Raw genomic sequence first — 18059 nt, forward strand, 5'->3', positions numbered from 1 at the left:
AAGTTGTGGGCATGCTATGTTGGCGCCAGAAGCGTGGCGACACTTGCGCACTGCCCCCAGAACACTCTATGCAAAAAATGCATTTCACTGTGTTTCGATGTATATGTGACTAATAAAGACATTTTTTTTGTTCCTAATATCTCCTCATTTGCCTTGGCATGTTTTTGTTAAATGTTTCCGTGCAGTACATTGGGACATTGAAGATGGTATATAAATGGTAGCTGCTGGAGAGAGAAGTGGAATTAAATTGTTCCTTAATTCACACCTGCTGATATTGGTACAGTTTTAAAGGGGATGCAGAAACTGAGTCCAGTGAATTTGCATACACAAATCTATGAAGGCTGCAGGTCGAGCTCGTGTGGTAGTTGAAGAGTACAATAACGAGGTTCTATAGATCCGTATAAAATTTGGTTTCAATATGTGCCTGTTTAGATTTACTTTGTCCAGAAAAACTTGTATCGAGGTCTGGGAACTGGAGTTCAGGAAGAGTATCGTAAGTACAGAGATTTACCAAAATTGTTCCAAGGTTGAGAATCTTCAGTCGTGCAGATCGTGAAGATTTGATAGACGTGTTTGAAATTGTGAGGACTTTTCAAGGAATAATGTAGGGGGAAACTGCTTCTCCAGGCAGGAGGGTGAGTGACCCAAGAAAACAGACAGAAAGGAGGCAGCTGGTGCGACGACTTGCAGGGGAGATGAGAATTACTTTTCCGTGGTGTTGTGACCTGGGGCACACTGCCAACAGTAATTTATTGAGCCGATCTGCTTTTGGAAAAAGTTTAAGTAAAGGATTGGCAAGGCTGCTGTTAAAGCACAGGGGAAGGAGGCAAATTGTAGAGCTCGCTGACTACGCTGGAGAGAAAGGAAACTTCCTTGAAACTTTCCTCTTTCTTTAGGAGACAACCGAAGCCCTTGGGTGAAACACGTGCTGAAGGACGGGTCGATGTACTATTTCAACCTGCAGAGACTAGAGGGGAGCTGGGAGCGGCCCAAGGGATTTGTGCAGAGCTCTTTACAGCTCAGCAGGGATGAGATTCAGGTATGGTGGTGTTCTCCCTGTTACAATCCACTGCCCTTTAGTCATAGAGTTACACAGCAGGGAAACAGGCCCTTCAGCCCAACTAGTCCACCTGAGCTAGTCCCATTTGCCTGTATTTGGCCCATATCCCTCTTAACTTTTCCAATCCACGTACCTGTCCAAGTGTCTTTGTACTCACCCCCGCCTCTTCAACCCATTCCACGTACCTATCACCTTCTGTGCGGGGGAGAAACCTTCCCCTCAGATCCCCTTTAAATCTTTCCCCTCTCACCCTAAACCTATGCCCTCTAGTTTTAGACTTCCTTACCCTGGGGAAAAAGATTGTGACCGTCCACCTTGCGTATCTGTTCCCCTCATGATCTTATAAACCTCTAAGGTCACCCCTCAGCCTCCCACACTCCAGGGAAAACAGTCCCAGCCTATCCAGTCTCTCATAACTCAAGCCCACCAGTCCTGGTAATGTCCTCGTGAGTCTTTCCAACTTTATGACACCCTTCCTGTAGCTGAGCAACCAGAACTACACAATACTCCAAGTGAGGTCTCGCTGACATCTTCCACAGTTGTAACATGATGTCCCAATGCCCTGAGCAATAAGGCAAGTGTGCCAAACGCTGCCTTCACCACCTTGTCCACCTGTGTCGCCACTTTAATGGAACTCTGTACTCCTTGGTGTCTCTGTTCTACGATACTCTCCAGGGCCCTGCCATTTACTGGGCAAGTCCTGCCCTAGTTTAACTTATCAAACTGCAACCTGAAATTCAACCTTCTGACATTTAATTGTGACTAGCTGATCAGGACAATTCAGCAAACGTCTCTGGGCACAGGAACGGGGTTTGGTGTTTTGTGGAAGAGGCATGGCACGTCTGATGAGGGGCAATTGAAGGTTCTCTGTCTGCTTGTTTCAATAGTTAGGTGAGAGCTCTGAGCGGACCCTGCGAAAGCTGAACCTGTGCTAGGATTGCACTGTCGAGCAGTTTAAAAATAAATGAGCTTGGATCGTAAAGAGTAGATGAAACTAGCCCGGAGAAAGCGCAAAATTGAATTAAGGAGAATCTGAAATAAAAACAAATGCTGGAAGAACTCAGCAGCAGCTGTGGCCAGACAAAACAGTTGACAATTCAGGAACAACACATGAAGGAGCTGGAGGAACTCATTGGGTCAGGCAACATCTATGGAGGGAAACGGACAGTCAAGTTTCGGGTAAAGATCCTTCATCTGGACCAGTCCAGTCCAGATCAAGGGTCTCGACCTGAACCGTTGACTGTCCATCTCCCTCCATAGGTGCTGCCTGACCTACTGAGTTCCTCCAGTGCTGTGTGTGTGTGTTGCTCCAGAGTTCCAGCATCTGCAGTCTCTAGTGTCTCCAGTTAATGATTCAAGTTGGGGACTCAGAACTCAAAGCAGGAGATATACATCTTATTGGAACTGCAGAAGCAACATAGAAAACTACAACAGATGGAGTTTTGTGGAAGCCGGACTTGATATTTGTTCGGGGAAAACCTTGGAAGTGGCTAATGTTACCATCAGAATAGAGGACAACTCTGAGTCCATTTAGAAGGCATGGTGGGAGAAGCATGGTAAACACAACAGCTGACAAGTCAAATCTAGGAGCTAACCCAAGGGCAGTCCACGCAATTCTTCACCCTCTTACTTGGTACGAGGGGGAAATGAGCAAAGGAGAACAACAGTCCAATTAAGTTTCTGAAGATGGGACGTTTGCCAAATACATCTGATTTTTACAAGACTAACAATGGAAATATTGCAAGTATTTATTAATGTGTGAATGTCGGTTGCCTTCCTAGTTAACACCAAGGAACCCCACATGAAAGTATGGCATAATAATAATTGGTAATCTGTAAAGTTTGCAACAAAGAGCACATCAAGTGATTTAAGTGTAAACCCCTTTCTGCAGAGACAGTTCTCGCCGGCCACATTACTCTGTTTTGGGGGAGCCCGTGCTTGTGGAAGAGGAAAGAGCTGCCACATCCCCAGTCCGTTGATCAAGATCACCTACCAATTTCTGATGGGGCTGTTACACCACCTACCCAAGACAACAGACCCTAACAGCTTAGCCCTTCAAAGCACCACCCTAACACGACCTCTCATGGCTGTGGATAGAGATGCAGAAACCCTCCGAACTTGCACTCATTCAGTGGGTCAAGTCCCAGGATTACCCTCCAGTAGCCAAATCGTCATCTAATTAGTGATGTGCATAAATACATGAACAAGATTCCCACTGTCCTGAGCTGAGGATGGGTCCCTGCCCCAGGATGTTAACTGGTCTCTTTCCACAGATGCTGCTTGACAGGCAGATTTCTTCCAGTATTCCTGTTTTTGTTTCTGAATTGAATTAAATGCTGCTTGCACAATGTGTTTGAAAGAACAGTTGCCTCATCCAAGTTTGCTAAATTAGGTGCCACAGTGCTATGGGTGGGAACAGAGGGTTACAAGCAGACCTTGATAGATGGGACAGTTGGGGCGGATGGGATTTGCAGGCTACGTCCACTTTGACTCAAAGATAAATTGGAGCATTGGGTAAACTGGAAGAGATGTATGATAGAGTACTCGGTATGACACGGGAGTCCATTCATCCCACTGGGTCCATGCCAGCTCCCAGCAGAATAATCCCACAGTGACACAGCAGGTAGTGCAGTTCAATGGAGCTGGTTCAATCCTGACTTCGGGTGGTGACTGTATGGCATATGCGCACTCCCCATAACAGTGTGGCTCCAGGTTCTTCCCACTTTCCAAAGCCTTACTGGCAGGCATTGTAAATTATCCCTGGTGTGGGTACGTGGCAAAAAAAATCAAAGCGGAGTTGATGGGCATGTGAGGGAGTGGATTGCAGGGATTCAGGGGGAAATGAGGAACAGAACTGATGGGACTGCTCTGCTGGGAGAAGCATGGACTAGATGGACAGAATGGTGGCCTGTGTGTAATAATATAAGGAAAATGAGTGATTGAAGATGATTAATGGTATGGGAGTCCAGAACCAGGACCCCTCGCCTTTAAAATGAGAAACGGGCTGTAATACTATAGATGCTAGAATCTAGAGGAAAAACACTATGATGCTGGAGGAACTCAGCAGGCCAGGCAGCATCTGTGGAGAAGAGCATGTGGTCAACATTTCAGGCCAGGACCCTTGTATATTCAAGACCCTTCTTCTTGAGAAATGGGCTGTTGGGGGCGGGGTGGCGGCGAAGTCCAGTTTAAAAGGGAGTGGAAATCCTTGCCCATAAAAAGCTGCAAGGAGTTGGTATCAATTTGATCATTTCAAAACTTAAGTGTTGTATATTTTCCCAAAAGTAAATCTGAATTTTAAAAAACTAAACATGTTGGGAATGTTTAGCAAGTTGGTAAGCATCTGCAGAGAGTATTACATCTGACCTTCCCCCAATATTTTTATTATATTGGCATATTAAGGATTAATGAACCATGATGATGTAATTGAATTGTGGAGTGGGTTTGAGAAGTGAATAGTGACTTGTGTTTCCTTCAGTCTACAAATGGATATGGCAATCAGTGATACCGGGGAAGAAAAGAGGGCTGGAGATACTGTCAGACAACTTGCTGAGTCTTTTGAGGTGGGAACTGGAACACTAAAATTTGATGGCTCAAAAAACGAGCTGCTGGAGGAACTCGGCGGCTCGAGCAGCATCTGTGGGGGGGGGGAGGAATTGTCAATGTTTGGAGACCCTGCATCACGACATCGACAATTCCTCTCCCCCCACAGGTAATATTTTCTGCTCCAGATTCCAATGTGTGCAGTCACCTGTGTCTCCAAATATTGATGGCTGCCTTTCCTCCCTTTAGTCCACAGTTGCTGCAGTGACTGCTGTTTACAATCGAGATCGACTCTGGCAGGCAAATGAAGGCATGATCACCAGGCTTCAGGCCCACATGAAGGGTTACCTCGTCCGAAAGGATCTGTGTGCTCGCAAACACTTCCTCCAGAGGCAACTGCCTGCTATTGTAAAGATCCAGGTATGGAGTATCTCATTCTTCCCCACCCAAACCATTGGATGGTGTTTCAAATTTTCCACAAAATCTTCCTGGTGTGTAACTACAGGCCGATAGCCTAGCTGAGTTTTGGATCTCCCTGCTGAGGTTCACCATTTGATCGTGCAGGGACAAGAATTCAGGAGAAGTGAACACGTGTTATAACCCACGGCCACAATGACTGCAAGTCAAGTTCTTCCCTCAAAGCTCTGTATTATCCCAGATGAGTCTTTCCCGTGAGAGCACTTTTGTCTCTGGGTCAGAAGCCCACAAGGGGAGATTTGAGCAGGGAAACTAGACTAGCTCTCCAGTACCATATTGGGAAGCGGTTAGTTATAACATTGAATGACTTTGCCAGCACTGGTCACACAAGTGTTGAAGATCAGAAGGCTCACCATTCCTGGCCAACTTTTGGATAGTGCCCTCCAATAATGGGATAAAGGAAGTCCGTGGAGTGAGACACTAATTCATGGGAATTGGGGCTGAGCAGCCCGTGTTCCTCCTCCATTCATGGGGCGTGGATGTGGCTGGCAAGGTCAGCATTTGCTGCCCGGGCCAACCTTCTCGGGAAAGGGCTGTTGAAATATTGGGAATACTTGGGCAGCACGCTGAGGCTAAAGTTTTGGGTCATCAGCTTTTTGTCCAAAAGTAGCCGTGAACCTCCTCATAAGCCGTCAGTTTTTTCCCCCCCTAAAAATATACCTGTAAAGAGAACTTGGGGTGTTAGGTAGAAATCTAAAAAGCAGGACCTGTAGGGTTGTAATCTTGAGATTACTCCCTGCGCCATGTGCTGGCAAGGCAAGAAATGGGAAGATAGTACGGTTGAATGTGTGACTAAGGAGCTGGTGCAGGAGGGGAGGGCTTGAGGTACTTGGGTCATTGGGCTCCCTTCCAGGGCAGCTGGGACCTGTACAAGAAGGGTGGGTTGCACCTAAACTGGAGGGGTACCAATATCCTCACCAAGGTTTACAAGTGCTACTCAGGAGGGGGATGGGAACCGGAGCAGCTGGGGCATTGAGGGGAAGGTAGAAGTTGCATCAAATAACTCTGAAGTGAATGATGGGCAAGGCCAAGGTAATGAACACGGTGGGGCTGATGGGCTGAAGTGTGTTTCTTTCAATGTAAGGAGTATTACGGGTAAATCAGATGAACTTAGAGGATGGATCAGTGCATGGAACTGCAATGTTGCGGCCATTACAGAGACTTGGCTGAGAGAAGGGCAGGACTGGCAGTTCAGTGTTCCAGGGTTGAAATGTTTCAGACGTGATAGAGATGTAAAAGAGGTGGAGGAGTTGCATTACCAATCAGGGAGAATGTCACAAGCACTTAGAGAGGAGGTCCTGGAGACCTCATCCACTGAGGCAATGCGGGTAGAGCTCGGGAATTATAAAGGTGTGTTCGCTCTGATGGGGTTATACTACAGGCCTCCCAATAGCCAGCAGGAGACAGACAAACAGATGTGTAGGCAGGTCATGGAAAGATGTAAAAGCCACAGGGTTGTCATAGTGGGTGACTTTAATTTCCCCAATATTGACTGGGACTTCCTTGGTGCCAGAGGCTTAGATGGGGCAGAGTTTATTAGGTGCATCCAGGAGGGTTTCTTGAAACAGTTTGTTGATTGTCTGATCAGGGAAAGGGCCATACTAGACCTTGCATTAGGAAATGAGCCTGGCCAGGAGATTGGAGTTTCAGAGGGAGTATTTTGGGAACAGTGATTATAACTTGGTAAGTTTTAAGATAGTTATGGATAAGACTGGACCTCGAGTTGGGGCGTTGGTGGTGCTAAATTGGGGAAAGGCTAATTACAACAGTATTAGGCAGGATCTGGGGAGAATAGATAGGTAGAGGCTGTTATTGGGCAAGTCCATACCTGATATGTGGAGACAGTTAAAGGGCAGCTGGTCAGAATTCAGGATCAACATCTTCCTATGAGGAAGAAAGGTGAGGATGGCAAGATTCAGGATCCTTGGATGACGAGAGAAGTAGTAAATTTAGTCAAGTAAGGTTTATGGGCCCTTGAGGGATATAAGGGAAGCAGGAGAGAACTTTCACAGGAAATCAGGAGGGCTAAAAGGGGCTGTAGGACGTACTTGGCGAGTAGGATTGAGGAAAATCTAAGGCATTTTATTCATTTGAAACAAGGGTAGCGAGGGAGAGGGTAGGACCACTCGAGGACAAAGGGTCCAGAGGAAGTGGGCAAGGTCCTCTGAGTACTTCTCATTAGTATTCACCAAGGAGAAGGACATGGAGGATAGTGTGATCAGGGAGGGGTACGTTTATGTTCTAGAGCATCTTAATGTCAAGAAGGAGGTCGTGTTGGGTCTCTTGAAGAGCATTAAGATGAATAACTCTCAGGGCTTGATGGGATCTATCCCAGGTATTGGTTTATTATTGTCACTTGTACTGAGGTACAGTGAAAAACTTGTCTTGTATACTGATCGTACACGTCAATTCATTACACAGTGCAGTTACATTGAGTTAGTACAGAGTGCATTGATGTAGTACAGGTAAAAACAATAACAGTACAGAGTAAAGTGTCACAGCTACAGAGAAAGTGCAGTGCAATAAGGTGCAAGGTCACAACAAGGTAGTTCGTGAGGTCAGAGTCCATCTCATCATATAAGGGAACTGTTCAATAGTCTTATCACCATGGGATAGAAGCTGTCCTTGAGCCTGGTGGTACGTGCCCTCAGCCTCCTGTATCTTCTGCCTGATGGGAGAAGAGAGAATGACCCTGGTGGGTGGGATCTTCGATTATGCTGGCTGCTTCACTAAGGCAAAGACAAGAGTCCAAGGAGGGGAGGCTGGTTTCCGTGGCGAGCTGGGCTGTGTCTATAACACTGCAGTTTCTTGCGGTCCTGGGCAGAGCAGTTGCTTCAAGCTGTGATGCATCCAGATAGGTTATTGAGGAGGCAAGAGAGGAGATTGCTGGGGCCTTGACAGAGAGCTTTGCCTATGGCTAAAGTGCATACAAGGTCCCAGAGGACTAGAGGATAGCCAATGCTTTTCCTTTGTTTAAGAAGGGCAAATTATAGAATGGTGAGCTTTGTAATGTGGTGGGAGAAGATTCTTAGCAATAGGACATACTCACATTTGGCAAAGGATGGACTTGTTAGAGATGGTCAGCATAGCTGTTTGTGGGACAGATTGTTTCTTATGAACCTAATTGAGTTTTCTGAGGAGCTGAAGAAGATGAACGATGAGGGTAGGGCAGTGGATGTTGTCTACATAGACTTTGGTAAAACATTCGACAAGGTTGGACATGGTCCATTTGACTTGGTAGGATGGTCCAGAAAATTAAGGCACATGAGATGCACGGTGACTTTGTAGTTGGATTCAAAATTGGCTTGGCCATAGAAAACAGTAGAGGTGGAGGGGTGCTCCTCTGACTGGAGGTATGTGACCAGTGGTGTTCTGCAGGGATCAGTGCTGGGACCTCCGTTTGTGATTGTATATAAATGATTTGGGCTGATTAGCAAGTTTGCAGGTGACACAAGAATTGGTGGAGTTGTGGATTCTGAGGAAGGTTATCAGCAGGATAGATCAGCTGCAAATGTGCACAGGTAATCTGGGCAAGTGTATTTGGTATCGGTTTATTATAGTCACTTGTACCGAGGTACAGGGAAAAACTTGTCTTGCATACTGTTCGTGCAGATCAATTCATGACAGTGCAGATACATTGAGTTAGTACAGAGTGTATTGAGGTAGTACAGGTAAAAACAATAACAGAATACAGAATAAAATGTCACAGCTACAGGGAAGCTTTGCAGGTGGACAATAAGGTGCAAGATCATAACAAGGTAGATCGTGAGGTCAGAGTCCATCTCATCGTATAAGGGAACTGTTCAATAGTCTTATCACCGTGGGATAGAAGCTGTCCTTGAGCCCTGTGGTATGTGCCCTCAGGCTCTTGTATCTTCTGCCTGAGGGGAGAGGAGAGAATGACCCTGGGGGGGAGGGGAGTCAAACGTAGGAGGAAAATACGTATGAGGCGATCCCTGCGTTTACAGTGTTCGGGTTATAGAAACTCGCCTTTGCAGAATTCACAAATCACTACTGAAAATGGAATAAAGTTTGTTTTCACTGTATTTCTGCGGGGGGAGAAAAGTAAGTAAACTAACACAATTTCAACTCATTTCTTGACACATGCACAGATGACGTGGCTTCATGTAACAAAATTGTGATACGACCCACTTTCTAGGACGTAACAGGGGTCGCCTGTCCAGGACCCTTGGGAGCATTGATGTACAGTGGGGTCTTGGGGTGAAAGTGGCCGCACAAGTGGACAGGGTGGTAAAGAAGGCGTACGTCATGCTTGCCTTCATCAGTCGGGGTGTTGAGTATAAAAGTTGGCAAGTTGTGTTGCAGCTGTATAAAACTTTGGTTAGTCTGCATCTGGAGTATCGTATGGACTTTTGATCATTACATTAAAGGAAGGGTGTGGAGGCTTTAGAGAGGGGTCACCAGAATGTTGCCTGAATTAGAGAGTACTGACTATGTTAAATTCTAGAGTGAGGGGGGGGAAAGTTTAATTGAGATTTATGGGCGATTTTTTTTTTACACAGAGAGCAGGCGATGTCTGGAATGTGCTGCAGGGGAGGTGGTAGAAGCAAATACAACAGCAACTTTAAGGGGCATTTAGACATATGAACATGGAGAGGTATAGACCATATACAGGCAGATGGGATTAGTTTAATTTGGCATCATGGTGGGCTGAAGGGCCTGTTCCTGTGCTGAACTGTTCTCTGAATAAAGTTTACAAGTAATAATTACTGGATATTTCTCCTATGGGCATTCCTGTTACCTAGAAAATCATTACATGTGCTTAGAATATTTGCATCATTAAAATGGCATCATTTTCTTTCTCAAACATTCTGTCAGCAATAAACCTGCCCTTGAATCACAGATTTTTTTGGCAAATGTACTCCATGGTGAGTTTGGAACTACAAGGTTTTGAGTCAGCCGTGATGTGGGGAGGCCTGTACGCATCAGTCAGGGTCATGTGTGCCATTCCAACACAGCTGCGGTTCTTGTCCGCCTATGCAGCAGAGGTGGCAGCAAATTGCTGCTCTGGGTCTTGTAGGTGCTGCACTCTGGTGGTGGAGTGAGTGAATGGTCAGAGTGATGGGCAGGGTGCCAATCGAGTATCCTGGATGGTGCTGAGATTCTCGAGAGTCGTTGGAGCTGCACTCATCCTGACAAGCGGAGAGTATTCCAACCTACTCCTTCGGAGAGTCAGGGCAAGTTATTTGCCTCAAGACCCCCTGCCTCTCTAGCCACTACTTGTTTCTGGGCTGTTGGAGAGGGATTGACATTGGCAGTACTATTGAGAGTCAACGGGTGATAGGCAGATTCTCTTTTGTTGGAGGGTGTAAGGATCCAGAGGAAAATAAGAATATTGATTTTGCACAGTATGTTTTTGTAGCGTAGAGCTCACTGCCTGTCAGTCATGACGTTCAAGAGGGAATCGGGTGAATGTTTGTGAGGGATAGAGAAGGAAGCCCACGGAAATAACTGAGCAGCTCTTTCAAAGCACAGATGTGATGGGCTGAATGGCTTAGAACATAGAACATTACAGCGCAGTACAGGCCCTGCGGCCCACGATGTTGTGCTGAGATTTTATCCTGCTAAGATCTATCTAACCCTTCCCTCCCACGTAACCATTTTTCTATCATTCATGTAGCTATCTAAGAGTCTCTTAAATGTCCCTAATGTACCTGCCCCCACAACCTCTGACAGCAGTGCGTTCCACGCACCCACCACTCTGTGAAAACAAAACACCTCTGATATCCCCCCAACCCCTCCCCCATACCTTCCTCCAATCATCTTAAAATTATGCCCCCTCGTGTTAGCAATTATCGCCCTGGGAAGAAGTCTCTGGCTATCCACTTGATCTATGCCTCTTATCTTGTACACCTCTATCAAGTCACTTCTCATCCTCCTCTCCAAAGAGAAAAGCCCTAGCTCACTCAACCTATCCTAATAAGACATGCTCTCCAATCCAGGCAGCATCCTGGTAAATCTCCTCTGCAACCTCTCTAAAGCTTCCACATCCTTCCTATAATGAGGCGACCAGAACTGAACACAATACTCCAAGTGTGGTCTAACCAGAGTTCTACAGAGCTGCAACATCACCTCGCAGCTCTTGAACTCAATACCCCGACTAATGAAGGCCAACATACCATGCACCTTCTTAACAACCCTATCAGCCTACGTGGCAACTTTGAGGGATCTATGGACGTGGACCCCAAGATCCCTCTGTTCCTCCACACTGCCAAGAGTTCTGCCATTAATCTTGTATTCTGCCTTCAGATTCAATCTTCCAAAGTGTATCACTTCACGCTTTTCCAGGTTGAACTCCATCTGCCTCCTTCAATATCCTACTGTCTTAGAGAAAGTACTGAAGTAACAAAACTGTTTAGAGAAACACAATGATGCTGGAGGAACTCAGCAGGCCAGGCAGCATCCGTGGAGAAAAGCAGGCTACTCTGGGCTTCCCCTTTTCCTATCTTCAGCCCTGAAAAAGCATCCTGACCTGAAACGTTGACTGCCTGGCCTGCTGTTCTTCCAGCATCATTGTGTTTTTCATTAACAAAACTGTTTCAAGTTTTTTGATAAAGATGAAAAGCATTGTTGATCGGAGCAGCCTGTCCTTAAAATATAATGCACTAAACCAGCAGCTGTGGCATTAGTGCACCGACGCACTCCTTTAATTCCTGGGCAATAAAGGCTTCCTTGCCACTGGTGAAGAGTAATTTAAATTATTCTCCCATTCCTCCTTTGCTATATTTCAATTGTCCAAAGTAAAACATGAACAATCTTATAAATTCTGCTCTTGTGATGACAATGTCTACTGGGGAGAAAGTTATCAGCTATTTTTAATTTTTCAGTCTCACTGGAGAGGTTACAGACAAAGGAGAGATTACCAGAAGAGACTTTATCACCTTCAAGACAACACGGATGCTGTAATTAAGGTACAGAGCACTCGGTTATGGCCTCCTTGTGTCATGTAATATCAATTATAATGAGAGTCTGGTGCAAAGACCATGATAAATATTTAAAAGACTCGAGTGGCTTGTTAGAATGCTATCCAGTTGAGTCGCTGAGCCCCATGGACCAGATTGGAACGAGGGACAATTAGCAGCATTCTGGCAGGGGTTGGAAGTGAAATAGATGGCTCTCACTCCTAGTGAGGGGGGGGGGGGTGTGGGGGGTGATGTTGTTGGTCTGAGTAAACTGATTAAGGTTCCTGTAGTGAAATGAGTTGCTGGCACTGCCTTTCCCTGCTCACAGGAGTTGGCTTAGGAATGTGACCACTTTCTGGGGAGTAGTTAGCCCAGTTTCAGTTGGCTTCTGCAGGAGAGAGGAAAGCTGGTGAAGGCACAAAAGTTTTTATATACTGCTCAGAAGCAGAAAGGGTAACTGAAGGCAGCAAGTGTGTGAGTTGGTATCCCTGCCTCCATACTCTGAGTGCAGTTATGTGGAGTTATAGAGTAATACAGCATGGAAATAGGCCCTTTGGCCCAACTCGTTCGTGCCAAACATGGTGACCACCAAGCTAGTCCCATTTGAATTAGAATCATCATCACTGCCTTATGTCATGAAATGTGTTGTTTTGCGGCAGCAGTACAGTGCAGAGACGTAAAAATGACTATAAGTCATGAAAATAAATAGTGCAAAAGAGGAATAACGAGGCAGTGTTCATGGACTGTTCAGAAATCTGACAGCGGAGGGGAAGAAGCTGTTCCTGAATCGTTCAGTATGGGTCTTCAGGCTCCTGTACCTCCTCCCCGATGGTAGTAACGTGAAGAGGGCATATCCCGAGTGGTGAGGGTCCTCAGTGACAGATCCCGCCTTCTTGAGCACCGCCTCTTGAAGATGTCCTCGATGGCGGGGAGGGTTGTGCCTGTGATGGAGCTGGCTGAGTCTACGACCCTCTGCAGCCTCTTGCGATCCTGCACATTGGAGCCTGCATACCAGGCGGTGACGTAACCAGTCAGAATGCTCTCCACATACAGCTGTAGAAATTTGGAAGAGTCTTTGGTGACGTACCAAATCTCCCAATGACATAGAGCCGCTGGCGTGCCTTCTTCGTGATTGCATCAATGTGTTGGGCCCAGGATAGATCCTTGGAGATGTTGACGCCCAGGGACTTGAAGCTGCTCACCCTTCCCACTGCTGACTGCTAAATAATAATAATGAATAATGAATAGTGTAAAAGAGAAATAAAGACTTTGGAAGCTTCATGGGTTTCACTTCGGAAGATGTTGGGACTTTGGAGCAGATAAGTTTTTTTTTAATAGGATTTTTATTATAAGGGTTAGATTTTATAAGGTTCTTTTTTAAGTTTTATAAGTTTTTAATCGGGAATAGTGGAGGCTGGACTGCGCAGGCGCGTGACGTTGGCAGGTAAGGCGCGGGCAGTTTATAAAGCAAACCGCCATATCCAGCGGGCAGCGTTGGAGCGAGCAGCTGAGTGAGAGGGAGCAGAGTGGTCGGGCTTTGGCTGAAGGGGCAAGGCAGGTGAGTAGCTGGTAGGTAGGTAAAAGTAAGGTTTACCTGTTATCTGTTATAAATTTTTAAGTAGAAAAACTGGGTGGGGGGGGGTGGAGGGGAGAATTAGGTCAGATGGAGGACATGATAGTGTGCTGCAGCTGCTTGATGTGGGAGCTCGTGGACCTTGCTGCGGTCCATGATGGCCACATCTGCACTAAGTGCTTGAGGCTGGAGGAACTTCGGCTCACAATTGATGATCTGGAGTTACAGCTTCAAACACTGCGCAGCATCAGGGAGGGGGAGAGTTTTGTAGATACTGTACATAAGGAGATGGTCACCCCCCTTAGAGCAGGTACCTCTGGAGTCCAGGAAGTAGATAAAATGGTGACCGTCAGGGGAGGGAAAAGGAAAAAGAAAACGAACAGGCAGATAGAGCAGAGGACCCCGGAGGCTGTTCCCCTCAGTAACAGGTTTTCCACTTTGGAGGCTGTTGAGGGAGATGACCTGCCGGGGCCTTGCAGCAGTAGCCAGGTCTCTGGCACTGGGACCGGTCCTGCTGCTCAGAAGGGAAGGGAGGAGAAGAGGAAGGCAGTAGTGATAGGGGACTCGATAGTCAGGGAAACAGATAGGAGGTTCTGTGGCAGTGAGCATGAATCCCGGATGGTATGTTGCCTCCCAGGTGCCAGGGTCCGGGATGTCACTGATCGGGTCCACAGGATTCTAGAGCGGGAGGGAGAACAGTCAGAAGTCGTGGTTCATGTTGGTACCAACGACATAGGTGGGAAGAGAGATGAGGTCCTGAAAAGTGAGTTTAGCAAACTAGGTAGAAGGCTGAAGGACAGGACCTCGAGGGTAGCAATCTCGGGGTTGCTGCCAGTGCCACGCGATAGTGAAGGTAGGAATATGAGGAGATGGCAGATAAATGCGTGGCTGAGAAGTTGGTGCAGGAGGGAGGGTTTTAGATTTTTGGATCATTGGGATCTCTTCTGGGGAAGGTAGGACCTGTGCAGAGAGGACGGGTTACACCCTAACCTGAGGGGGGCCAATATCCTTGCGGCCAGGTTTGCTTGGGTGGTTCAGGAGGGTTTAAACTAGATTGCGAGGGGGAAGGGAACCGGAGGAGTAGGTCAGAGGAAGAAGGGGATGGGGAAAAGTCAGATCTGACAGGTAGAGAGGCTTTGAGGAAGGAGAAGCAGAGTACAGGCTACAAAAGTAGTAAGGCAGATGGGCTAAAGTGCATTTACTTAAATGCAAGAAGCATCAGGAATAAGGGAGATGAACTGAGAGCTTGGATAAGTACATGGGACTATGATATTGTGGCTATTACAGAGACATGGCTGACATCGGGGCAGGAACGGATATTGAATATTCCTGGTTTTCAGTGTGGATAGGGAGATGGGGAGAAGAGGAGGAGGGGTGGCGATACTGGTCAGGGACACTGTTACAGCTGCAGAAAGGGTAGATAAAGTAGAAGGAACCTCTCTAGAGTCAATATGGGTGGAAGTTAGGAACAAGAAAGGGGCAGTTACCCTGCTGGGAGTATTCTATAGGTCCCCTGGTAGCAGTAGGGATACTGAGGAGCAGATTGGGAGGCAGATTTTGGAAAGATGCAAAAATAACAGGGTTATTATAATGGGAGACTTCAACTTTCCAAATATTGATTGGCACCTACTTAGTGCCAAGGGTTTAGACGGGGCGCAGTTTGTTCGGTGTGTCCAGGACGGATTCCTGACACAGTATGTTGACAGGCCGACTAGAGGGAATGCCATATTAGATCTAGTTTTAGGTAATGAACTGGGACAGGTGACAGATCTATTGGTGGGTTATTTAATTGGGGAAAGGCAAATTATGAGGCTATAAGGCAAGAACTTGGGAGTGTAAATTGGGGTGACATTTTTGAAGGGAAATGTGCTATGGAGATGTGGTCGATGTTCAGGGATCTTTTGCAGGATGTTAGGGATAAATTTGTCCCGGTGAGGCAGAGAAGGAAGGGCAGGGTGAAGGAACTGTGGGTGACGAGAGAGGTAGAACAACTAGTTAGGAAGAGGAAGGCAGCATACATAAGGTGTAAGCAGCAAGGATCAGACGGGGCTCGTGAGGAATATAGAGTAGCAAGGAAGGAACTTAAAGGGCTGAGGAGGGGACATGAAAAGGCTTTGGCGAGTAGAGTTAAGGAGAATCCCAAGGCTTTTTTCTTGTACATGAAGAGCAGAAGGATGGCTAGGATAAAGGTAGGTGCGATTAAGGACAAAGGTGGGAGGATGTGCCTGGAAGCTGTGGACGTGGGTGAGGTTCTCAATGAATACTTCTCTTCAGTATTCACCAAGGAGAGGGGTCTTGATGATGCTGAGAACAGTGTAGGTGAGGGTAATGTTCTAGAGTATGTAGATATTAAGAGAGAGAAAATATTAGGACAAATAAGTCCCCGGGGCCTGACGGAATATTCCCAGGCTGCTTCGTGAGGCGAGGGAGGAGATTGCTGAACCGTTGGTTAGAATCTTTGAGTCCTCGTTGTCCACTGAGATGGTACCGGAGGATTGGAGGGTGGCGAATGTTGTCCCCTTATTCAAGAAAGGTAGTAAGGATAGTCCAGGGAATTACAGACCAGTGAGCCTTACGTCTGTAGTGAGTAAGCTGTTAGAAAGGATTCTATGAGCATTTAAAGAATCATGGACTGATTAGGGACAACCAGCATGGCTTTGTGAAGGGAAGATCTTGCCTCACAAGCCTGATAGGGGGAAGATTGATGAGGGTAGTGCAGTGGGTGTGGTCTACGTGGATTTTAGTTAGGCGTTTGACAAGGTTCCACATGGTAGGCTTCTTCATAAGGTCAGGGAGGGTTGGCTGTGTGGATTCAGAATTGGCTTGCCTATAGAAAGCAGAGGGTTGTGGTGGAGGGAGTACATTCTGATTGGAGGGCTGTGACTAGTGGTTTCCCGCAAGGATCGGTTCTGGGACCTCTACTTTTTGTGATATTTATTAACGACTTAGATGAGGGGGTGGATGGCTGGGTTAGCAAGTTTGCAGATGACACAAAGATTGGTGGTGTTGTGGATCGTGTGGAGGGCTGTAGAAGCTTGCAGAGGGATATTGATAGGATGCAGAGCTGGGTTGACAAGTGGCAGATGGAGTTCAATCCAGAGAAGTGTGAGGTGGTACACTTTGGAAGGACAAACTCCAAGGCTGAGTACAAGGTAAATGGCAGGATTCTGGGCAATGTGGAGGAGCAGAGGGATCTGGGGGTTCATATCCATAGATCACTGAAAGTCGTCTCACAGGTAGATAGGGTAGTTAAAAAAAGCTTATGGGATGTTAGCTTTCATAAGTCGTGGGATCAAGTTTAAGAGCTGCAAAGTGATGATGCAGCTTTACAAAACTCTGGTTAGGCCACACTTGGAGTACTGTGTCCAGTTCTGGTCGCCTCATTGTAGGAAGGATGTGGAAGCATTGGAAAGGGTGCAGAGGAGATTTACCAGGATGCTGCCTGGTTTGGAGACTATGCATTATGAGGAGAGACTAAGGGAGCTAGGGCTTTACTCTTTGGAGAGAAGGAAAATGAGAGGAGACATGATAGAGGTGTACAGAATATTAAGAGGAATAGATAGAGTGGACGGCCAGCGCCTCTTTCCCAGGGCACCGATGCTCAATACAAGAGGGCATGGTTTTAAGGGAATGGTTGGGAAGTTCAGCGGAGATGTCAGAGGGAGGTTTTTCACCCAGAGAGTGGTTGGTGCATGGAATGCACTGCCTGGGGTGGTGGTGGAGGCTGATATGTTGCTCAAGTTCAAGAGACTGTTAGATAAGCATATGGAGGAATTTAAGATAGAGGGATATGTGGGAGGAAGGGGGTAGGTAGTCTTAGGCGTGGTCTGTAGGGCAGCTCAACATGGTGGGCCTGTATTGTGCTGTATTGTTCTATGTTTCTACAAGGTAGTGTTCATGGACTGTTTGGAAATGTAATGGTGGAGGGGAAGAAGCTGTTCCTGAAACATTGAGTGTGGGTCTTCAGGCTCCTGTACCACCAACTACTTATACAGTGTCTTTTAAATGTTGTTATTGTACCTGCCTCGACCACTTTCTCTGACAGCTCGTTCCATTCGCACACTAGCCTCTGCATGAAGAATTTGCTCCTTGGGTCCCTTTTAAACCTTTCACCTCTTAACTTAAATCTATGACCTCTGGTTTTTAGTTCCCCTTCCCTGAGATTAAGACTGTGTTCAGCCTATTTCCACCCCTTGTGATTTTGTACACCTGTAAGATCAGAAGATATTTATTAGTCACATGTACGTCGAAACACACAGTGAAATGCGTCTTTTTGCGTTACTGAGAGCGTGCTGGGGGGCAGCCTGCATGTGTCGCCACGCTTCCGGCACCAACATAGCATGCCCACGACTCCTAACCTGTATGTCTTTTTGGAATGTGGGAGGAAACCGGAGCACCTGGAGGAAACCCACACAGTCACGGAGAGAACGTACAAAGTCCTTACAGACAGAGGTGGGAATTGAACCCAGGTTGCTGGTGCTGT

The 18059-nt window shown here is 46.7% G+C and overlaps 1 protein-coding gene across 1 annotated transcript in view; it reads left to right on the forward strand.

The window, feature by feature from the left end:
* Positions 1-18059, forward strand: part of iqgap3 (IQ motif containing GTPase activating protein 3) — a 136424-nt gene that overhangs the window by 61692 nt on the left and 56673 nt on the right. Inside the window, exons 18-20 of the mRNA XM_052045848.1 lie at positions 897-1039; positions 4853-5023; positions 11929-12012. Coding sequence (XP_051901808.1) covers positions 897-1039; positions 4853-5023; positions 11929-12012 — 398 coding nt within the window. The remainder of the gene's footprint in view (positions 1-896; positions 1040-4852; positions 5024-11928; positions 12013-18059) is intronic.

The sequence above is a fragment of the Pristis pectinata genome, chromosome 40 (assembly GCF_009764475.1).
Source record: "Pristis pectinata isolate sPriPec2 chromosome 40, sPriPec2.1.pri, whole genome shotgun sequence".
In the NCBI taxonomy this organism is placed as follows: Eukaryota; Metazoa; Chordata; class Chondrichthyes; order Rhinopristiformes; family Pristidae; genus Pristis; species Pristis pectinata.